The sequence below is a fragment of the Mytilus galloprovincialis genome, chromosome 10, assembly GCF_965363235.1.
Source record: "Mytilus galloprovincialis chromosome 10, xbMytGall1.hap1.1, whole genome shotgun sequence".
Lineage (NCBI taxonomy): Eukaryota > Metazoa > Mollusca > Bivalvia > Mytilida > Mytilidae > Mytilus > Mytilus galloprovincialis.
The window spans coordinates 73146584-73172742 of record NC_134847.1 but is presented as its reverse complement, the minus strand read 5'-3'; the positions used below and the strand labels follow the sequence as shown (position 1 = coordinate 73172742).

Sequence of the window (26159 nt, the reverse complement as noted above, 5' to 3'; positions counted from 1 at the left end):
TGTAAATCCTTTGAGGCTATAATTTAAGAGAATAGTTAGTTTTTACTGTAAATCCATTGAGGCTATAAGTTGAGAAAATAGTTTGATTTTACTGTAAATCCATTGAGGCTATAAGTTGAGAGAATAGTTAGATTTTACTGTAAATCCTTTGAGGCTATAAGTTGAGAGAATAGTTAGATTTTACTGTAAATCCATTGCGGCTATAAGTTGAGAGAATAGTTAGATTTTACTGTAAATCCATTGAGGCTATAAGTTGAGAAAATAGTTTGATTTTACTGTAAATCCTTTGAGGCTATAATTTGAGAGAATAGTTAGTTTTTACTGTAAATCCATTGAGGCTATAAGTTGAGAAAATAGTTTGATTTTACTGTAAATCCATTGAGGCTATAAGTTGAGATAATATTTAGATTTTACTGTAAATCCTTTGAGGCTATAATTTAAGAGAATAGTTAGTTTTTACTGTAAATCCATTGAGGCTATAAGTTGAGAAAATAGTTTGATTTTACTGTAAATCCATTGAGGCTATAAGTTGAGAGAATAGTTAGATTTTACTGTAAATCCTTTGAGGCTATATATATGTAAATCCATTGAGGCTATATAAATTGCGAGAAAAGTTAGATTTTAATGTAAATCCTTTGAGGCTATAATTTGAGAGAATAGTTAGTTTTTACTGTAAATCCATTGAGGCTATAAGTTGAGAAAATAGTTTGATTTTACTGTAAATCCATTGAGGCTATAAGTTGAGAGAATAGTTAGATTTTACTGTAAATCCATTGAGGCTATAAGTTGAGAGAATAGTTAGATTTTACTGTAAATCCATTGAGGCTATAAGTTGAGAGAATAGTTTGATTTTACGGCTATAAGTTGAGAGAATAGTTTGATTTTACTGTAAATCCATTGAGGCTATAAGTTGAGAGAATAGTTAGATTTTACTATAAATCCTTTGAGGCTATAAGTTGAGAGAATAGTTAGATTTTACTGTAAATCCATTGAGGCTATAAGTTGCGAGAAAAGTTAGATTTTAATGTAAATCCTTTAAGGCTATAATTTGAGAGAATAGTTAGTTTTCACTGTAAATCCTTTGAGGCTATATTTAACATGAAAGAAGAGTTAGATTTAACTGTATCTCTTTCAACTTAACCAAAACATCATTACAACACTTAAGTAATGACAATATAACAATCTGGAGTTACCATTAGAAGTGCTGTATTTTGCACTTTAATAAAGCCATGGAACTACTAATAACTAGGTAGCAAAGTGATATATTGCTGTGATACCAGATAGAAAAGAAAATCATTTTGTCTGTTCTCTATAATTAAAGCTCATAATAGTCTTAAAAGATCGATACAAATTGCTGACTGTTTGAAAATTGAGATATAACATATTTATAAAATGACAAGCTGTTATGTTATATTTTGCACATTGCTTCGCACTAAAATGAACTGATGTGTTCTTTTTTTCATATTATGCAATCATATATGGTCGACTGATGATAAAAGCCACTTGTAATCGTGATTTAAATAATATAATATTAAAACAATACAAGAGGCTGTCACAATGACAGCAAACCGGATTTATTAACATTTATTTGTGTCCTGGCAATATCACAAGAACCATTACTGATGAATGGTGAAAGTGAAAATCGTCAATATCAAATTTGACCTCCATTTTGTCATCAGTATCAACATATTAAAATTTGAAAAGCTTAGATTGAATGGTTCATGAGTAAATGCAACAACGTGAATGGAAACGCCATTTTACGATCTTTCAAGAACCATAACTCCTGAACAGTAAAAGGCAAAATCGTCATTATTGAACTTGACCTCTATTTTGTCATCAGTAACAACATATTAAAATTTCAAAAGCTTTGGTTGAATGGTTCATGAGAAAATGCACGGACACGACGGGAAACACCATTTTTCAATCTTTCAAGAACCATAACTCCTGAACGGTAAAAGTCAAAATCGTCATTATTGCACTTGACCTCCATTTTGTCATCAGTAACAGCATATTAAAATTTCGGAAGCTTTGGTTGAACAGTTCATGCATAAATGCACGGACACGACTGGAAACTCCATTTTTCAATCTTTCAAGAACCATAACTCCTGAACGGTAGAAGTCAAAATCGTCATTATTGAACTTGACCTCCATTCTGTCATTAGTAACAACATATTAAAATTTGGGAAGCTTTGGTAGAACAGTTCATGCGTAAATGCACGGACAACAACATGTCGCCATTATTGAACTTGACCTTTGTATAGTTGTCAGTAATAACATATTAAAATTTTAAAAGCTTTGGTTGAACGGTTCATGAGTTAATGCACGGACAACATTTGATTGCCGCCTGCCTGGCAGCCCGCCGTACATCCCCAAATCAATAACCGACATTTTTGTCACAAAAATCTGGTTAAAAATAAGTGTCTGTAATTTTACATAACACAGAATTACATTCCCATTGATACAGCCGTAAAACCTATCTAGGTCTGTGTCAAATAGTGAATGTGTAAAATGACATTGCCAGCATTAAACTAAATTAATTTTACAAAGCAAATTTTATATAATAAACAGCCTTCTACAATGTAAGAAGGTCCATGATGGTTTAATATTGACCCTATAATTTATAAGTAATTTACTGGCAAGTTAAATAATGATGAAAAATATGTTAAAATTCAAATTAAATTGCAGGGTTCATTATTGATTTCATTATGACAACATAATTGCACACATTGATAAAAAAATATTGCAACTTTTTTCACTAATTTTTGCCTAAATGTGGATTAGTTTTTTATTAGGCCAACAGTGATGTAATACCAATTTCAGGTATTGAAAGTATAAGAAAATAACATGTTAAAAACATTAAGCCTCTTCCTGGAAATTTTTCATGCATTATTTTTAGTTTCCTTTTGTTCCATGTAACTGTCATTGCTCCTCTGATTACAGTTTTAAAATATTAATGCCAGGTTTGTTACCAACAAAATATAACATGTCCATTTTAAGGTCTTCATGACAGGAAACAAATGTTTCATGGGTCTGACAGCTGATGTAATTTTGACAGTAACATATACCACTTTTGTATCAAAGTGCAGTGGTTTTAGCATGTATAAGACAGACTGTATTAGATTTGTACCATTAACTTTCACACTTATTCCATGACATTTATTCTGAAATATCAGGTCTTTATATGACATAGTAAGTAACAACTTTTTAATACGAGCAAGTGCCATGTGGTAAGCTTTAAACAATAGACTGACATGTCATTTCTAACATGGAAGAATAAATTATTCACCAGTCATCAAGTTGAATATTTTTACTGCACTTAACAAAAATTATGGTATCCAGAAGACATATTGTCTGCTCTATGGTTGGGTTGTTGTCGATTTGACACATTCCCTATTTTCTTTCTCAATTTTATGTAAATGAAAACCATTATGCATTATCTATCCCTGTCTTTAGCACACTAGTATTTGTTTAAACATTTTTAACTCTTAAGAATTGTGATGAAAAAATTTGAATATTTGATTTGACCTCAAAGGTAATTGATACCAAATTTCAGTTACCCAAGGCTTAACACAGACCATTATCTACTACTTGAGTGTTATAACATAACCTCAATATTCTTACAGTCGAAGTGCAAATAACTTTTTAGTTTTTCTAGTCTCAGTATTGCTAAATCTATTTTAGACTTACCTGTCTGTGTATATAAACCACAGAACCTAAAAGCCTCCATGTTCCTCCCTGTCTATCAACATGTAACATTCGTAATATCTGTAAAAATCGCACACCTCTGAAAATAAGTTCATAAATTAATATGTACACTCAATGAAGTATCATTGCTTTTTGAAAAAAAATCATACTTTATTTATAATAAACTTATTTTAATTAAAATGTTTTTTCCCCACTATCTAGCTACGTGTAATGTAACAAATATTTTTGCTGGATTATGGACAGTAATTATTTCATGATGGGTTGAATTTCTGGGAATATTTGAGCACAAAATGAATGAATATTCATGTACAAGAATTTGTCCAAAGTACACGGAACCCCACTTGCACTATCAATTTCTATGTTCAGTGAACCATGAAATTGGGTAAAAATCTAATTTGGCTTTTAAATTAGAAAGATCATATCATAGGGAACATGTGTACAAAGTTTAAAGTTGATTTGACTTCAACTTCATCAACAACTATAACCTGAAGTGGGACAGAAGGACAAACAAACGATACAACAGACAAATTGACGCACTGACCAGTAAACATAATGCCCCTCTACTATCAAAAGGTGGGGGCATAAAAGAGGTTATATTTGACAAAACAATATGTCTTTCTCCTTACATGTTTTTAATTAGATAAATTTCAAAATCACAATAACTGTGGTAAAAGAATATTGGCTCTTCAGCGAACGATTAGATCCAAGTATGCTTTGAAACAAAACCAAACTTAAGGTGATCGAAAGGTAATATGAAGAATTTGTAGATTATTTCTTAGTTACAAAGGACTATATGCTAGACATGCTTATGTACAAGCATAGATGTATAATTTATGGTACAAGCAACTATAATGATTTTCATTTTGACATGGAAAAACAGATTTGCAGAGTGCCTGAATAGAGGGGTTAGTTTGGGATTGAGAAGAACAAATTAATTAGATGTACCATGAGCTATTGCTTTACTTCTATTATACTCTTATTTTTGGCAAACAGGAGGTAGACATGAAACTGTGAATGTGTCACACAGTATAGCTAAACCAGTGAAAGCTTGCTGCCATATATATCTAGAAGCAGCCAAGCTTAAACTAATGCTCTTGGTGAAAAAAAATGAGACATATGGATGGTATATCTCCCTCCTTTGGGGAACTAAGATACCCAGCCTTTTGAGCACAGAATATAAACAGTTCTTGTTACATACCTAATGGCTGATGTAGCAAACACTTGTCCATTTGATCCTACTGCTAACACCACTATAGAGGCTACCACAACCAATAAATCTGTAATAATATATAGTACATTGTTATTAACTTGTGACTTTTAAAATATTAAATAAATGTATCAGAAGAAATAATGACACTGTTTTCTTTTTCCAAAATATATACAATTTTGTTTCTATATTAGACCCTCCTCATTTCAGTCTGTGGCATCTAACACATCATAAACTTGTCTAATCTGTGTATCTTTACATTTGATAAACCATAAACAAATGTCATTTATACATTACACAATACATGAGGAAAAAAACCCACATCTTCTTATATCAATATATGTATCTTCCTCTCAGTTGATATGATATTCCTGGGCAGCGTCAAAGCAAGCTACTGAACTATCAATTTGTAATGGTCAAGTTGAAATCATCCCTTTTATGCGGCACTAACTGCCAAATTCATGTTCACCGATTTGGCTCAAATTCTCATTCTCACAAAAGGAGATGATATCAATGGGACAATATGGAATCTTTCTCTTCCCTACACATTTTTTTAAAACGAATACAGATAAAATAAAAAAAAAATAAAATAAGAAGATGTGTTATTGATGCCAATGAGACATTTCTCCACCAGAGACTGAATGACATGTTACGACTATAGGTCACTCTACAGCCTTTAACAATGAGAAAAACCTATACTGCATTTATCAGCTATAAATGCTCTAAAATCATGTATAAGACTTATAATGTTAAGAGTCACTGAAATACATTCAGTTTCCCTCAAGATCATTATATATAATGCCTTCTCTCTGATAATAAAAAAATCTGTTATAATATCACTACAAAAACTTGTCTAGCAATAAAAATATACAACCATGCAGATCTTATTTACATTTATGTATAGTTCTCAGAGCCATGTTTATTTACATGAGCACAGACAGTTACAGATTTCTAAAGCAATAGCAATCAAAATTACCATAAAATAAACATTTCAAGGTGAAAATAAGATTACAAAAATTAAAATCTGCAAAATTACTTCAAGTGTATGAGTTGTAGGATTAAGATTTTTTGCAATCTATAAAGACTAAAACTAGAGGCTCTAAAGAGCCTGTGTAGCTCACCTTGGTCTATGATCATACTAAACAAAGGACATACATAATAGATGAGAGTAGAATTCACAAGAAAATTATGTTTTGGTGATTATTATATGTTTGTCAATCTTACTTTACTGAACATTCTTGCTGTTTACAATTTCACTATCTATAATGAACTTGGCTCAGTAGTCTCAAAGGAAAATATTTTGTGAAAGTTTACGAAAATTGTTTAAAATTTACTATAAAGAGGAATAACTCCTTAAGGAGTCAATTGACCGTTTTGGTCAAGTTGGCTTATTTGTAGATCTTACTTTGCTATACATAATTGTTGTTTACAGGTTATCTTTATCCAAGATAATATTGAAGATAATAACCAAAAACAACAAAATTTCCTTAAAATTACCAATTCATGGGCAGCAACCAAACAACGGGTTGTCCGATTCATCTGAAAATTTCAGGGCAGATAGATCTTGACCTGATAAACAATTTTACTTATGTCAGATTTGCTCTAAATGCTTTGGTTTCAGAGTTATAAGCCAAAATCTACATTTTACCCCTATGTTCTATTTTTAGCCATGGCGGCCATCTTGGTTGGTTGGCCAGGTCATGCCAGTGGACCATGAAATTGGGGTCAAAAATCTAATATGGCATTTAAATTATAAAGATCATATTATATCATAGGAAACGTGTATATTAAGTTTCAAGTTGCAATGGACTTCCAACTTCATCAAAAAAGTAATCTTGATCAAAAACTTTCACCTGAAATCTGCACTATCATTTTCTATGTTCAATGGATCATGAAATTAGTGTAAAAAATTGAAACCCCTTTTTTTTGACAATCAATGTATTTGAATTGGGACATGGTTTGAACTCCTCCAATTAGTGTATTTGTGTCCACCAGTTTTCAAAAATATCCTCTATTCCAATCAAAATTTTAGCATCTGCACTATCATTTTCTATGTTCAATGGATTGCGAAAATGGGGGGAAATCTCTTATTTGGCATTAAAATTAGAAAGATATCATAGAGAACATGTGTAATAAGTTTCAAGTTGACTAGACTTCTACTTCATCAAAAAACTATCTCAATCGAAAACTTTGACCGGAAGCGAACAGACAGACAAAAGGATGGACAGAGGGACAGACAAATGGACGGACAGACAAATGGAAGGACAGATGGACAAATGAACTGACGCAAAGACCAGAAAAAATAATGCCCATAAATGGGACATAATAATTAGACTTTTTATACAATTCCTTATAGACAATTTATAAAACTAGATATCATTGAGATGGGAGCCATCTCTGTGGGCCCCGCTGTCAATAACGTGGGGTAAATAAGTTGTATGGATAATCTGATATGAAGCATTATTTGAAGTTATTACATAGTCTCATGTGTGATTTTGATCTAAGATTTTAAGTTAAAACTGATAAATATTCTCATCTTACTTTCATAGTATAATAGTGATATGACTGCATGATGTGAACTCGATGTGGTTCTTGAGAGGTAGAGCGGACACAATTTGTTAAGAACAAAGAACGGATGGACAGACTGACAGACTGATCTTAGACCTAGGATGCATACATTATGACACATTCTCTTGTGTTGGTTAATATATATGTTATGTTGAAAATGTTTGTCAGGTATAAAGTATGAAATAATAACAGCTGTCCTCTCAAAATATAATGTGGATCAAATTTGTTAGCGATGGACAGACCAACAGACAGACAGACCTTTGACCTAGGAAGTGGTACATACATCATGACACACCCTCTGGTGTTGGTTAAAATGGATGTCAAGTATAATATTTGAAATCATAACGGTTCTCAAGATATAGAGCGGACACAATCTTCACCACAGGACACAGGGTTGTCAACTGAAACCAAAGTTTTTTTGACGTTGACCTTTGACCTAGGAAGTTGTACATACATCATGACACGCCCTCTGGTGGTGGTTAAAATGTATGACAAGTATATACTTTGAAATCATAACGATTATCTAGATATGGAGCGGACACGATCTTCACCACAGGACACAGGATTGTCAACTCGAAACCAAAGTTTTTCACCTTGACCTTTGACCTAGGAAGTTGTACATACATCATGACACACCCTCTGGTGGTTGTTAAAATGGATGTCAAGTATAAACTTTGAAATCATAATGGTTATCTAGATATGGAGCGGACACGATCTTCACCACAGGACACGGGGTTGTCAACTGAAACCAAAGTTTTTGACCTTGACCTTTGACCTAGGAAGTTGTACATACAACATGACATACCCTCTGGTGTTGGTTAATAATCATGTTAAGTATTAAGTATGAAATCATAACGGTTCTCTAGATATGGAGCGGACACGAAAGTGTTACGGACGGACAGACGGACAGACAGACGGACGGACAGACGGACGGACGGACAGACTGATCACTATAGGGCGACCCGCCGTCGGCGGGGCCCTAATTAATTGATCCCTTAGGTTTATATCATATTATATGCATAATGTGAAGTAATTAGTAGTACTTAATGATTATAACATCATATATGCATGCCATGAAGATAGTCAGTGCTATAAAATAAAATAAAATATGGCTGTTCCCAAAATCAATTTAAATCTCCTTGTCATAATCCTGTGATTTACTATAATAAGTAAAAGATCAGATTACAGTTTATGTAGACTTATGTTGTGTAAAGAAGTGACAAGCTCTTTTGATGAGATAGACAATAAACATATTGAAGTAATATGTCCTTATTGATGCATTGTAAAATGAAATTTAAGTAAGAAAATACTGTATTAACATTAACAGCACCAAACATTCTGCACAAGATGCACATTTTGACAATAAATGTCTCTGCACTAATGTGCGAAGCAACTCCATTTCTTCTGAGTTAAACATGTTCACCATTCTGTGTCAAAATGTTTAGGACTATAACTATTCCATTTCATACTGGTATTTCTACATTCTCAAGTTAGAACATGCTTATTTGAGATTTTTTTCTTTGTTTAGAATTTCAATGGGAGTTATAGTGAATTCACTTGAAACAAAATAAAAGAAACTAAAAAAAACCAACAAAACTAACGATTTAATTCTTTCAGACCCTTGAGGTTAAACTATATAATTTGACAAAGAAAGTACATTTGAATATTCCCCTGTCAATTTGAATCAAGGAAAACTGTACAACTCCAGTTAATATTTCATCCTTTAACACCCAAAAGACAACTCTAATAACGACTAATAGAATTACCCAAAGATGAATACCAAACACTTTAAACTAATACCAGACACAAATTAGATAAATGCTGTCCAGAAACCAATAATTAGTGTATAATTTGTTGGTATAACCACCAAGATGCAATCTTGTAACTGTCATAAATTGTCTGATGTTGATGTTTAATGTCTATAGGGATTATGATGAACTTCTTGGAATATCAGATTTAAATAGAATCTTGTAGAAAATAGGACATCTACTACTCATATATAAACTAGACTTAATATTGTATTTTATAAATTTAGTTAGAGTATTATGCTAGTATTATATACTAATACTTTAGAGCTAAAATGCATCTTCAAATTTTCAAATAAGGATAATCGTATTAATTTGTTGCTAGTTTACTTTAGGCAATATATCTGAGTGCAAGAATAGGCTTTGCAACCTTTCAATTACAAAAAAAAAATAATCTTAAGTATAAAATAGGAAAGTAGAAAACTTAAAGCAAAATAGCCTCTGTATGCTGCTATACAAAAAGTTGTAAAATTTTAATAGCCTGCTTTAAGGAATGCAGCTAAGATTCAAACAGTATTGATATTTACATAATAGCTAATGATAATAGAGGAAAAAGTTTTCCAGCATTTATTGGTAAACAGCGCAAATATTTTTTCACATGAACAGATAGTATAGAATAATCTAATTAATTTTGTTATTAGTTGACTTCAAGCAAAATAAAGAAGAGACTGCTTGATTATGCCTTGTAATCTTTTGGATCACCAAATGCTTTTGTTAATAACTTAAACATTGTAAAAGTTATATGTTACAGTTTTTCCAAGAGTAAAATTAAGAATAACATGTTAAAGAGCCTGTGGTAAAAACACTGACATAATTAAACACTTTGAAAATGCATTTAGCTGTAAAGTTCAGATTAATTAAACTAAAGCTCATCAAAAATTTACACAAGCAATCATTAAAACCCGCTTCATCTTATTTTCTTCCTCTCTAAAGACAGAAACAGCAAATTAGCTACAATTGTGCAGGTTCCACTGGCTGGAACTTTAATCTGATTAAAACAAATACCATTGACAAATGTAATTATCTGTATAAATCAAACACTTATAGTAATCATTATTCAATCATTAAGCTAATTCATAAAACAGTAAGAGTAATCTGTTGTCCTAAGGGTATTATTTATTCCCTTTTAACTTGACCATTTCTCTCCTTAATTCACTTACTCATCTGAACAATAATTCGGACTAAGTGTGTTAACCATTTGACGTCATAAAATCTAGTAATAGGATTTTCTTAAAAATCAAATTATAATATTGTACAGCAAATTTGGGATTCCTTGACATAATCACATTTCTTATATTGATATTTCACTGGCACTGTTATCAAATTTCTCTCAGCTGCAGTTGTGAAATTCTTAACTTTTTCACAAAAATAAAACTGCCAAGTAAAGCAACGGCTTATTCATTTTTGCATTTTTGACAGATACGCAATTGCCAATTTTAGTAACAACAACCTATTAACCCTAATATCAGTCGGATTCTTCACTTTCCCTAACTTCACCACTTGTAGAAGTTCCATTTTATCATCAAGGAAACTCTAGTCAAGAAAACATCTAAAATTCCATTTCTTCATTTTGTTTCTACAATTTTTGATAATGACCTTGACCCTCAAATCAATAGGCTTCTCCTTCCATCTGTATACATTTAATTCCAATTAAAGCAAGTGATACTAAAGTTAGCTGCTAGAGTTGGTTTCACAAAAACACTTACGATTAAGATTGGTAGTAAGTCATGAAAAATTCAGTTTACTTACAATCAATCTTAGGGCATAAGTTTTTGTTTTTTTTTGTGAAATCGACTCCTGGAAACCATTTGTTTTAGACATACAGATGGACAAACTAGGTAAATTTGATATTTCTAAGGGGAATAACTCTTTAAAAAAGGTTGATCATCCACCATTTTAGAACTTGTCCTGGTATAGCTATTGCTGTTATTAATTAGAAAGAGTATAAAGTTTTAAGAAAATTTGGCAAGAATTGTACGTGTGAGAGCGCTTACAAGACAGGACACACAAACGTAAGCCCGGTATTTCCATGTCCCCCACAATCATGTGTACCAAGTTCCCCATGCAATTCACCACAACTTCAAAGTTAACTTGCCAAAAGCTGTAACTTGATATGGGAAAAAAACTTGCCAAAAGCTGTAACTTGATATGGGAAAAACAAACAGGCTTAAACAAAATGCCTCTCTACAAGATAGCTAGAGTGGGGAGCACATATTCGCCGTTTTATGATTTTGAGGTGTAAAAACTTTAAAGGATGGCTGAAATGGAAGAAATACGCCGGTAAATTTAATTTTATAACAAATATGATTATTTTTTAAACTACGACAAAGTTGCAGCACTTACCGCAAAGGACCAAGAAACGGACAACGATTTTCGGCCCATTTCCTGAATGAAAAACACGATTTCAAAGAAGTATTTTTTGGTAATTCTTTGACTGATTGCCCTAAATGTCAGTTATATACACCTTTGAAAAATGTCTGCTATTCATCTATAATGAAATTGATTTGAAAAATATTGTTTAATGCTGCAGTTATTTGGGTTTAAATAGATGTATAAAAATGGTGAATATGTGTCCCCCATTGACAAAACATCAGGAAATTTCAAACACCCTTTAAACTAACTTTGCAGGTGATTATTTTCAAACAAACATGTTTTCAAGCTTAAGAATACTTTGCATTTGAAGTTATCTTCATATAGAAATATCAGTATACTTCAAAAACATATAGACCTGAACATAAACTGTAGAAAACATGGAAAGATATGGCGAAAATGAGCACCCCACTCTACATGTATCATTAATATGACTTGGAAATAGAGCGAAATAAAGGAATTCTTTACTGATGCTGCAGTTTATGAAATTGGTCAAATCTGTGTTTTTGTTTCAATTCTTTTTCCTTTATACCCATATAAGAAGTGATGTGCACTGTAGATTAACCAACTACAAATAGTAAAGGTTGAACTCCTATGAAGTGTTATTCTGAACCTGATGTTTTATGCTTGTTTATTTAGTGACTCTATTAATATTAAAACTAATCAATTTTGTGTTTTCATAACAATAAATAATTTAAAGTCTATTAAAGTTCAGCAGTACAAATTCGGAAAGAAAATTAACAGTATAATTTGGTTGAAAATTTAGTACATTGTACTGAAACAAAAAAAATATTTCAAAAATTTAAATTTGAAAAATAAAATATTGAGAATTTTAAGCTCTTAAAAAAAATTTTCACCAAAAAATAAGGAAAATCCATTGACAATACTTTTTAAGGTTGCTCTTTCTTGATTGGTATGTACGAAGAAATTCCTGTATTAAATGACTTCTTGACTTTTATAATATATTTGTCATTACTATAGACAAAATAACATTGTAGTAACAAGGTTGAATTCAAAAAAAACTTTTGAAAGTAAAAATATTACCAAGATCACTTGATGATTTAAATTTTGACTTAGTATGACGTAAATTTTAGGTTTATTCCAGATTAAAACTTCGATAATATGGGAAATGAACTTTTTAAAAAATAAATTAATTCAATGAACCAGTTCCAAGGATATGCCAAGTATACAATTATAATACGTCACAAGTATTGAACATGAGTTACCTACCCTTCCTGACTTATATGAGTTATAAAAGCCCTCCTTTTTTTAACAGAATTTTTAAATTAGTATTAAGGACTAGTTTTAGCCGCCATTAAATTTTTTGCTATTGTCCAAAATTAAATCAGTTTTTTAAAATGATGTATCATTAAAGGATTTTCACCATGTCAAATTTTAACATGTCCAAAATTCATCAACGCATTTAGAATGCAGGTTAATGAACATCGAAGAATCTTCCATTCTAATTGAAATGAAATGCCAATCTAATTCTGTAACAACTGGCTTGCTGTATATAACATTGTCAATGAGACATCAAATGGAAATTTAAGAATGCCTAAAGAACATTTCATTTAACTGGAAAAGATGAAGAAATTTCAAAGAAGATATCTAATATAGAAACAAACAGATATGTTTACAAATGAGACAGTTACCCATCAAAGCATATTTTACACCTGTGATCTACTTTATTGTGGGTTGCTTAATGTCCAGTGGCAAATAGTTCATGCATAATCAGGAGGATGAGGGATGTGATCTACTAAAAGAACAACTAATAAGTCAAGGTGAATTCTTCAACACGGAAGCAAAACCTAGAACTTTTCAATGGTATAATTGTACCATAGAGACCTTTTTAATCTTGCTGTAAGAAAATGGCATTATGTAATTCCCATATTGGGATAATTATCGCATGAAAATCGGCAATATACATTGATATATATCCCTTTCTCATATGTTTGTTAAGACAATTGCAATCTGCATTACAATTTAATTATCAATGCATGTTTAATACAGATCATGGAGTCAATGTATTGAAAATGAGGTTGTTACTCCATGATGAAATGAATGTTTGATACATTTCACCTAAAGCAGTCCGAAAGTGAAGTACAAGTGGTCCCAGACGTAATATTTTATCTCAATTCAACCTGACCTTATTTGTTAATGTGACATATAATACAGGGAAAAGTAATGAGGAGTTCAGAATGACATTGATACATAACATAGGGACTCTCATTGAAATCTATGTCTTTTATAGCCAAAGGGAAGATATTAAAGATGGATAAATTTTCAATCCGATTCACAATGCAATTGCTGTACAGCATTATTTTTTTCTATAATCATGATGATAACACAGAAGATTGTAAAAGTATGGTGTTATACAATGTCTGAAATAAATATTTCAACGTTTTCTAAACAAGATATGTCTGGACAACAAAGTCTGACCTGTCTTTATGACTGAAGAACTCTCATTTCTCAAAAAAGTAGGTTAACCAAATCAAAACATTAAAAAATAAAATCTCAAAAATACGGAACTCTGAGGGAAATTCAAAACAGAAAGTCCCAAATCAAATTGCAAAATTAAAAGCTCAAACACATCAAGCAAATGGACAACAAATCCATCTTTTATTCACCATCATACACTTATAAACCAAAATCTGCTCTCATTAGCATCAGGATTTGTAAAAAAGAAAGGACAACTGTTTGATGTTTAAAAGAATAAGAGTACAATGAAACAAGGACAGATGTGAAGTGAAATCTGTTTGACAGTCATGTAGACATTGTCAGAATCCCTAGACCCATACACCAAATGTAGTAATTTGATTTCTCCTAAGTATGAAATTAAAATGAATAATAAAAATAAAAATAAACTCTTAAGTTTTTTTGGCAATTTCTAAACCATGAAAATGAGTTCAATCACAAATTACAACTGACAGAAAGAAACTGAAATTGGCTATTCATCTTTAAAAAGTTTTTTGAGCCATGCAGAAAGGTTGACCCATTCTTTATTTGTTTTTTGCATGCACTTCATTAAAAATAAACTTTTTTATCTTTGACTGTTTTAATTGTCATCACTCCTGACAAATATGCGACTTTTTAATTTCACAAGGTTTAAAGAACTTCTTTGTTTTCACCAATTTCATAAACTCACCTATCACAGAAATGGGCTTTCTGGCAAATAATAATCTTCCACGGACACTCTGATATTTACTGCGACACCCAGCAGACCATAGTCTGATAACATACTCTAAACCAAAAAATAATACTAATACTATTTCCTGAAAAGAGAAAAAAAATATTGTGCAGGAGTTGTCAGTGGTTGCTGCATATCATATTTGTTTTTTTCGTTAATTGCTTTTAACATCATATTCTGTCCATTACATTTTTTTTAGAATTGCTTGACATTGTCATTTTGGGGCTTACTATAGGGTTTGCTTTTTTTGGAATGCTGTATAGACTACAGTGACCTATACTTGCTAATTTCTGTATCATTTGGTATTTGATAGAGAGATGTCTCATTAACAACCGCACCACATCGTCTTATTTTTTTTAAAGATGAAAGCTTCATTTCTTTTGATTATACAAGCTCCAGTTGGAGACAATTTTCAATACTTCATCTTTTATTAAAATCTGCTGTGAGACAGCAACATCAACACTTCATAGTATAAAGCTTTATAAATGTCATTGAGATGAAAACTTCTAAGAGTGCATATTGCTATTCAAAACCGATGTGCTGATCGAATTTCTCAAGTGCTAAGCATTCACTTTCATCCATATCTAAGGATTTAATTGTTGATGTCTGAGCAGGTTTCTGATGTAAATACTGGCTAGCTTCAAACTATTATTGAACTGTTAATAATGTAAAAAAATGCAGAGTTTAAATGAGTTTTCAAATGTGTTAACAAAAGTAGAAAAACATATTTGCTTTGGTAAAACTCTTAAACAGTTAAAATCCAATAAAATGGTGATGTAATATCAATTCAATTATATTCTTATCCAGCACTTGGATCAATGCAAAATTGTATCTGCATGCAAGGAAATTCTCGTATTTAAACATTTCCTTCTGAAAGAGGTTTTAAAGTATTATTCTCTCAGATAATTTTCATATACATATCTATCTATTTTTCAGGTTTGTCTGCTGTGTCTTTCAATAGCTTTTACTTCATGTATCAAGCTATTACAATTTTGCATTATGATCTGTAATACATGATCTGTAATTATGATCTGTAATACATGAAGTTATATATAGAGAAGCAACAAAACAAGATGTACTTTTTTGTACAATGTTGTCTCTATTTAGGTCTAGGTCTCATTAAGACAATCTATATTATTAAGAATTGTTTAGTTTGAATCAGGCCTTATAAGTACTTAACTATTATTAAAAATGCATCCAAGATGTTTTAAGATTTTCGTGTTATTGTAAAAATCATTATAAATCCTTTTGTTATCCTTTTTATCACATTTCTTGTTTTTGCCTTTTAAGTGCTTTATATAAAAGGTCTGAATAAACAAAAGATTCAATAAGCACAGATATGATTTAAGATTTTACTTTTTAATGGAACCACTCTCACCTCTACTTATATCAAGGAATTACACTGTACTGAATCTTGGATAAGTATCTCAACTACAGAATCCCCATGAACATGCGATGGATGTCATTTATTTTTTTAATAAACAGCTGCGCCATGAGCGCATGATACGCCCGACGTCTTGTGTGGAAGTTTTAAGCAATAACCATTTATTGTTTTTGAGACACGGCGGGACATGTGAATCCCCCCACCCTGTTTTTTTTTACAAATATCACTAAAATAAAATTTTGAATCAAACCAAAAATTATACAGATCTTTAAATTAGTATAACAAAGAAGTGTGTACAGTTTCAAGCAATAATCATAAATTGTTTTTGAGATACGGTGCGACATGTAAAAAAAAAAAACCCTCCCCTTTTTTACAAAATACTCAATAACTCAAAAATAAAATTTTGAGTCATCACCAAAAAGTATACAGATCTTTAGATTAATATAACAAAGAAGTGTGTAAAGTTTTAAGCAATAATCATAAATCGTTTTTGAGATACGGCACGACATGAAAAAAAACCCTCCCCCTTTTTTACAAAATACTCAATAACTCAAAAATGAAATTTTTAATCATCACCAAAAAGTATACAGATCTTTAGATTAATATAACAAAGAAGTGTGTAAAGTTTTAAGCAATAATCATAAATCGTTTTTGAGATACAGCGCGACATGTAAAAAAACCCTCCCCCTTTTTTACAAAATACTCAAAAACTCAAAAATGAAATTTTGAATCATCACCAAAAAGTATACAGATATAAAGATTAATATAACTAAGAAGTGTGTAAAGTTTTAAGCAATAATCAAGAAACGTTTTTGAGATACGGTGCGACATGTGAAAAAAAACACACCCCTGTTTTAGTTACAAAGTGCCGTAACTCAAAAAGTTTAAATCTTATTTTCACCAAAAAGTATACAGATCATTTGACCATCATAAGAAACAACTACATAAAGTTTCATGAAATTTGGATAAGTCGTTCTCAAGTTACGGTGCGACATGTTTACGCCGGACAGACGGACAGACGGACAGACGGACAGACGGACGGACACCGGACATTTGTATACCATAATACGTCCCGTCAAAATTTTGACGGGCGTATAAAAATAAATAATACAGTTATACTCTTTGTAACTTTTTTTCACAAATATTATCTAATAGAAAGAAATAATGCAAATAGAAATGTTGCAACTTTTTTTGTCCTGGAGTCGATTTCACAAAAAAACTTACGACTAAGATTGATTGTAAGTATACGGAGTTGTTCATGACTTACTAACAATCTTAGTCTCAAGTATTTTTGTGAAACTGACTCCTGAATGTTTCCTTTTTCATGTATCAATATGAGACACATTTAGCATTGAGTTTGACTGTGTGTTGTATCTCTATCTATTCAACATAATCATTCTAACCCCTGAAATTTGACTTACCATGTAAAACAAAGTTTCATTGGCAAACTCTTCATACTGGTCAATGGTGGACAGTACACTAAATATCAAACATATGAGTACCATCATGAAGCTGGAAAACAAACAAAATATTTAAACATCTTGCTTGTATGACATCTATATACAACATCCGCCATCAAAAATTACACTTGTTTATAATCTGTATTGTTCCTGGGCCAACATACCAAAATTCTTATTCAAAAGCAATTGACTGAAATAAAGAATAAAAATCTGTAACAGGTTTCATTCATTCTTAGCAAATTAAACCAGTTTTGACCAGTTGGATAAATTTGTTATCCACCACACATTGATTTATTAAATATAATTCAAAATAACATTCTTATGATTCTTTTTGCATTACATCACTTGAGAAACAGATTTTCATTTTTTTATATAGATTAGACCGTTGATTTTCCCGTTTGAATGGTTTTACACTTGTAATTTTTGGGGCCCTTTAAAGCTTACACTTCGGTGTGAGCCAAGGATCCGTGTTGTAGACTGTACTATGACCTGTAATGGTTTTTCTTTAACAAATTGTGACATGGAGGGAGAGTTGTGTCATTGGCACTCATACCACATCTTCTTATATCTATCTATGACTTTTCCCCTCTGCCATTAAAGTTTTTATCAATTCTTAAAACACTCAATGTTACAATTTTGATATGCTAAATTTTAAATAAGAGAATCTTATCTTATTTTTTTAAAACCATCTTGAGTTGATAAATATTGTAATATAATTCATGCACTCATCTGTGTCTATTGTCGTTTCACATTTTTTTTCAGCTTTTTGTTGTTGCTTCACACCCATCTGATGAGTTAAGCCATCTCCAACTGACTAAATGTTGGTTCCAATGCCTTATATATATGTTACACTTCTGGTCCTGTTTTAGGTCAGAGAAATGATTTAGCACTCACAATGAGTTTCTCAGTCTGACATTTTATTTATATGACAAAACATAGCAAAAGATAAATAAATTTGGACATTATGACAAGAGCAAAAAGTGATTGAACCTGTGCATTCAGACAAAACATGAAAAAATTAATTTAACCATTGGGCATCATGAGAAAAATATATCAAAATTGGCATCATGAGAATTGGAAAAGATAACTCTCATAATATATGACTTAACAATAGATAACAAATACTGACATCACCACACAAAACAATTTGGCAAAAGATAACTGAACGCCAGCATTGTTGACAAAACAGCAACAGATAACTGTTATATAGCGTCAAGAGAAAACATGGCAAAAATTACAGAATTTTAACATCTTGACAAAAGTTTCTGAGCCTTAACAGGCATCATAGTAGGAAAAAATATCTGAATGACAATGGCAAACCAAAAACTAATTGAGTCGTATCTTTACTTTTACACTGAAACTTCAAATCACTTTGTAAAGTATAGAATGTTTGGTACATATCATGGAGATCTATCTTCCTCTAAAATGTTTATTCTGTATTCAGCAGAACCTACAGAAACCTAGAGATAGAATCTCCCTGTGTTAACATATGAAAGTAATTGAATCCTTTTATCTATCTATATATTGTCAAATCAATATATTAACTTTATTTATTGTTTATCACATGCTCATTTTATAAAAAGGTTCTACAATGATAAGATGTATTTTTCAAAGTCAAATCTTTATTTATGATCCATCAAGTTAACAAGTTAAAATATATTAGAACCAAATTGTCAATAATAGTGAAAATGGTATCTAAAATCTACCCTGATAAATAAAATTACACATAAGAAAGACAATAAGCCTCAAACCATCATCAAATGATTGAAATGTCAGATAACAACAATAGTTACAGTAGCCAATATTGACTTGATCAGTATGATATATTGATGTATATATAAACTATTATTAAGCTGTAATTGCTAATTCTATAAAGTTAATATCTGCTATCAAATCACTGATAAAAATTCTGATAAAAATTCGATCACCAGCTTGATTTTCCTCAAATGACATCACTAGAAGCAATAATGAACACAAGATATGGTCAACTGGGATCAAATTCCTGATAAATCATAAATCCCTCATGAATACCTTACATAAGTAAGTATAGGACATGAAATCATTAAAACAGAGGCCCCAAGGAGACTCAAGTGTTCCTTAGTTACAGGAAAAAGACAAGAAAAAAAGCCCTTGAAAAAAAGATCCAGGAACAAATGCAGATACAGCCAGTTTTGAATTGAAATCATTAAAACAAGAGGCCCCAAGGAGACTGTAGTGCTCATTAGTTACAGGAAAATGACAATAAAAAAGGCCAAACTTTTTTTTTTTTGATTTTGAAAAAACATCAAGGAAGAAATGCAGATAAAACCAGTATCCCATGGACAAAAGGCATTAATAATTCTATTCTACATTTACTTTTCAAACATTGATAACTCAAAGTATTTATCATACTGCAGAATCAATACTTTTAAAAACATCAAATGTGACATTAAAATATCAATCACTTTGAAATTTAAGAGTTCCATTTATTATAGTATTGGCTATCAATATTACAAATAGTAAATTTGTAAAACTTTCTTCTTTGTGTCAATAATATATCATATTCCAGACATTAAAGATAACAATGTAACAAGTCATATCAATTGATTTACAATTGCATTTTATGTTTTCTGTATCAGATGTCACTACTTACTACAAATTAATGAAAACATTAAAAAAAAATGCATGAAATATATGTAGTAATATCACTGTAATTACAGAATAAAATATGTTACTGAGTCGTAGAAATTATCTTATTTTCTATGGAAATATCATCCTTCCTTCTCTGCTCTTCACAATATCTGGAATCTCTACCTTGTACGTTCCATAGCATCTGACATTTTACTTGATGACAGCAAGTTTTACACAAAGTTATCAAGAAATACATTAAGTTCTGATCTGAACTAAACTCTACATTTTGATGCCATCAGGATTTTTTTTACCATTATGAATTTCACAGATTACAATGGGTATGACACCATTGTGGGTGTCATTACTACAAACCTATCCCCTTTTCTCTCTAAATATTACATTCCCAATAAGACTTAGTACTGGGTTTGTACTTACTTCAGCAACACAACTAGTGCCATGTGTGGAGTACGATCTGCTTACCCTTCTGCAGCACCTGAGATCACCACAGCTTTTGGTGGAGTTAAGAGTTGCTCAGTCTTCAATTTTCCATGTTGTGTTTTGTGTACTGTTGCATTGGCAGATCCAGGGGGGTTGGGTTGGGTTGGGTTGGGGGGGGGGGGGGGGGGGGGGGGGTTGGAACCCCCCTTTTTTATTGCGATCAATGCATTTGAATGGGGACATATAGTTGGAACCCCCTTTGTCCTGGGTTGGGACCCCCCCCCCCAGCTGGATCTGCCACTGTGTTGTTTAACAGTTGGCCTCTTTTGAAGCCATGTTTTCAGTTCCTATCTAACTATTAAAGTTTAGTTTATTGAAACTTCAGTTTAGTTTATTGAAACTTCCAGACAATTTCTTTAAGTAACCTTGGTATTATGCTTAAATGGTTGTTGTTCATGCTGGACCATTAAGGCCAGTGAGTTATAACAACAGTTGTTCATGGCAGACCATTTGGCCTGGTGAAATAATAACAGCAGTTGTTCTTGCTGGACCATAGAGTGTGGTGAGTTGTCAACTCATTTTTGTAAATGCTGGACCATCATGCTAGTATTTTATGCTGGACCATTAGGCCTTGCAAGTTATAACAGCAGTTGTTAATGCTGGACAATTATGCTCTGTAAGTTATATCAACAGTAGTTCATGCTTGACCATTAGGTTAAGTGATTTATATTCCAGTAGTTCATGCTGGACCATTAAGTCATGTGAGTTAAATCAGTAGTTGCTGGACCTTTGGCCTGGCCTGCTGTTACAATGGCAGTACTTCATATCACACTGGACCATTAGCCTAATGATAAGGCCTTTGGAGTTATATAATGCCAGTAGTTTGTTTGATTTGATATCTACCCATAGTTTTAAAAGAGGATGAACTTTATATTTGAATCAATAAAACAATTTTTAGTAATTATCAAGTCACACAAATGTATTGACACAATTTAGACAAGCTTATACATTTCTGATCTAATATTAAAATTTGATATTGTTTGACAAATGTGGAATATATTATCAACATGATTAATTTAACAGCTCTCCAAAAATTAAATTCTATAAACAGTACACACATTTCTATATTTTGAACAAATGAAGATAAACAAAATAACTGATCATGTAATTTTAATGAAGGAACATTAACATCAATATTCTCTAACATTATAGTCACATCAAATGCAGATAAAAGTGTTTAAACATGGATTTAAACATGAGTTCTCTCAAATAACAATCTAGCTAACAATAACAATTCAATTTGGGATCGATGTACACCCGTCGCTTTTTTTTACAAAACAAATTTTGTAGTAAAAATACACTTAATTTATAAACATTTCAATATAACTTAGGATAATTTTTTTGAAAAATTTGAAAAGAGTTACTGGTCTTCTAAACTTAGTAAAGCCAAAAGGTGTTTAAGAATATAACCTAAAAAAGCTGAATTTAAAAGATTATAGAGTTTAGGTCAATAACAATAGCTAGGGACAACACTTATAAAAGAAAAGACTTTTAGAGGTTTTCTTCATCAATAAAACAGCTGTCTTGACATTTTTTATATGTCAAGCTCAGATTCTCTAACTCTGGCCATCTGCACAAGATGTGATTGAATTGAACAGAGATTATAAAAGGTGATGCATGAGCTTGTGAAATAATTTGCCATTTATCATGAATTGTCTCTTATCTTACCTCCCATACATTTCTAGGAATATGATTGGTTAAAAGCGTCCACATGGAGACGGTGTATATTGATATTAGGTTAGTAGGGAGGCGGGGTTTATTCCATACACGGTTAGTAGTGGAGTTACGTCCCTTTATATTCCATATTAGGCAAGAAGGGAGGCGGGCTTATTTCATACACGGTTAGTAGTGGAGTTACGTCCCTTTATATTCCATATTAGGTAAGCAAGGAAGCTGGGCTTATTCCATACACGGTTAGTAGTGGTGTTGCGTCCCTTCTTATAAACAAAACGGTACTGAGGAAAAATCTTAAAGGTTTCAACAGAAATTATTGATTAAGATTGAAATAAATTCATAAAACACATTTAAACCTAATAAGTTGTTATTGCTGGTATCTGTTTTTGTAGGATCAATGAATGAAGTTTCTTAATGCGAACAGTATTGAAGACATGCTCATTTCGATAGGTCACCTGTCTAAATTTCACACTAAAGATAGTCAAGCTTCGCTCTCACCCCATATGGAATTTACTGACCCCATTTATACCGTATTGGGGCACTAGCACACTATGTAACTAATAATATTCCTTTGCAAACACCTCTAAAATTTAAGTCAGGCACTTAACCGTCTCAACTACAAATTCCATTTCAATCAACTGTTTTAAAGATTTATCTTTGATTAAAGAAAAAATATTTCTCATCCCATGGGTCCACTGATTGTCCACAAATAGGAGAATTTTAGACCAGTAACATTTTGATATTTAGAGTCAAATCGTGGCAGTTTGACCATGTTTGTCAGTTTAGCATCTGTTACATCATGTACATTACTTTCTGAAACTCATTTGGTATGTTACTGTCCTGGCATCTTTGAACTATTCATATATATCAAAGCAGTTTTGAACAAAACTGTAGTAGCTTTCTATGCTTTTAAGTAACTATCATGTCGTCAATTTCAGGGGTTGTGGCCTATGTACTAGTAGGCTCTTGCTAATTTCAATCTACATTGTAGATGAATATTTCCTGCACCCTTTCGAATTGAAGTTATCTGTAATTCATTTTAAATACCTCAGTTTGAATAACAATGATTGAATTTATCCTCTCTAGTTTTCAATATTTCAAATCATTTATCAAAGTTCTGCATCCTGAATAGAAAAGGTGTTTTGCTTTCAAGTTGTTTCATTAGTGGTGGATCCAAAAAATTTCGTAAGTGGAGGCCCACTGACTGCCTAAGAGGGGGCCGCTCCTGTCATTCCCTATATAATCAACCAAATTTTTCCCACAAAAGTTTGGACCCCCTCTAAATCCGCCTCTGTTTATCCAGTAAGTTAAACATATGACCACATGGAATACACATCAGTCCTATTTATAAAGCAGTTCAAATGTCAAAATACTGCATAGTTCTGTTTGATGCTTTACCAAAAACGAAAAAAACACGATGACTTTAGATTCTATAAAAATTTCATAATTAAGAAGACAAAAGTAGAGTTATGATGCACCAAGAGATTCCTCCTTGTTTAAATGAAACAGCAATGTTTTACATAATATTGATAGGATTCAGTAGAATTATCATGGGGGATGGGAGTGAGTGATCAGGAATCTAAGCCTTCTATAAAATAGATGATGTGTATGCATTTTCCCCCACCAGTTCAACATTGCATTGCACAATAATTACATAAGATGTATGTTTCATTATAATACTTTATTCTGATTGGCTAACTGCACATCACATGTTATTCCGTAAGCAATTGCATTACTCAATACAACTTTTCATTCATGATAACACGTGGTCCAACAATAAAGTGCACAGGTGAATTAAATAAAAAAATATATAAAATTCGTGTTTTCATGATCATAGCTAAACAAGAATGTGTCAATAGTACACGAATGCCCCACTCGCACTATCATTTTCTATGTTCAGTGGACCGTGAAATTGGGGTCAAAACTTTAATTTGGAATTAAAATTAGAAAGATCATATCATAAGGAACATGTGTACTAAGTTTCAAGTTGATGTAACTTTAACTTCATCAAAAACTACCTTGACCAAAAACTTTAACCTGAACTTCGCACTATCATTTTCTATGTTCAGTGGACCATGAAATTGGGGTCAAAACTATAATTTGGCATTAAAATTAGAAAGATCATATCATGGGGAACAAGTGTACTAAGTTTCAAGTTGATTGGACTTCAACTTCTTCAAAAACTACCTTGACCAAAAACTTTAACCTGAAGCGGACGGACGAACAGAGGAACAGACAGACAGACGGATGGACAGACAGACGGATGGACAGACGAATGGAGGCACAGACCAGAAAACATAATGCCCCTCAACTATCGTAGGTGGGGCATAAAAATGTTATTATAAGTATTGAATGCTTCTTTTTGTAACTTTATAGGGTTGTAAAAGCGTTGACCGTGCGCACATTTTTAGAATGAAGCGCTTCTGCGCTTCATGCAAAATGTACTTCGGTCAACGCTTTTACACCCCAATAAATTTACAAAAAGATGCATTCAATTCTTAATTAAATGTTGGTTTGGGATTGCTCTGATTGCTGAGGCAAAACCTAGAGAAGGTCACCAGAATTCAGAGCAGTCTTGGACGTTTTCACTTAATTCATTCTCTTCTATAATGCACGAATGTTCTCATAGTAGATCCCAGATCCCCACAATGTTGGTGGATTCAATAATAGATTTTAAGTTACTTCAACAAATGTTAATTGAACGTACTTGATTTCCCAATTTAAGTACAGTAAGACCTTTTGTAAAGGTAATGAAATTACAAGAATTTCTGTAAAATAACCCCAGACCAGTCATTTAATGTGTGCAGTTAGTCCTTACATTTGTTAAAATAATATTTAACTAAAAAAGCCTAACTGGAGGAATGAAGTTATCACCCAGCATTATTAAGGAAATAGACAATGAAAAGTGTGGGTCAATGCACTGTATGCAGTGTTATATAAAAATAGAAGAATGTGGAATAACCAAAAATACTTTCAATCTGCAAGATAATGTGAATTTCAGCTAACCTAAAACCATGTACAAAGTTGAATCAAGGTCAAAACCTGTAAATCCAAAGTTGAATCAAGGTCAATCAAGTGTTTAATCTTAATCTGCCCCATGCTCTGCCCACAAGAATTATAATTAGACATGGACAATGGTAGATTATCAGATAATGTTGGTTGTATGATAAACAGTTCTGTAAACATGCTGGTACCAGAGGCAGCTGTGTAGAAGTTTATTAGAAACACATCCACCATGTGCTGGAATCTTAGAATCTTCTCTTTTACTAATTTTAGATGACAAAGGCCAAATCAGGTGAATTATTTGTTTTTGCTTAACTGAGCGATAAGACAATAATTAGAGAATGTAAATAGCAAGTTATTTGTGTATAAATATATATACCAAAAAATCTAATTACTGGCTTAACAATCAGTAAACAAATCTCTCATCTGTAATCCAATATTTACAATGAATTCAAACAATTAATGTTTAATTTACTTTGAATTCTGTTTTTCGTAATTATCTTAAAGTTCTAGGCCAGAATAACCTTTCCACAATTTGTTTCCTTGAAACAACACTACACATAAAATTCAGAATATTTAATATAATTGTCAATGAGACAACTATATATAGCCACCAGAGATCAAATGGCTGTAAGTGAAAGAGTACAAGCCAAATGGTACTGCACTGATCTTGACTGTTACATTAGGC

The 26159-nt window shown here is 31.8% G+C and overlaps 1 protein-coding gene across 7 annotated transcripts in view; it reads right to left on the bottom strand.

Moving 5' to 3' along the window:
- The window catches only part of LOC143048338 (potassium voltage-gated channel subfamily KQT member 1-like), a 110788-nt gene that overhangs the window by 11863 nt on the left and 72766 nt on the right, over nucleotides 1–26159 (bottom strand). For all 7 annotated transcript variants that reach the window (XM_076221969.1, XM_076221974.1, XM_076221973.1 and 4 more), the window contains 4 exons: nucleotides 17648–17738; nucleotides 14801–14927; nucleotides 4904–4982; nucleotides 3688–3784 (listed from right to left, as the gene is read on the bottom strand). In XM_076221969.1, coding sequence (XP_076078084.1) covers nucleotides 3688–3784; nucleotides 4904–4982; nucleotides 14801–14927; nucleotides 17648–17738 — 394 coding nt within the window. The remainder of the gene's footprint in view (nucleotides 1–3687; nucleotides 3785–4903; nucleotides 4983–14800; nucleotides 14928–17647; nucleotides 17739–26159) is intronic.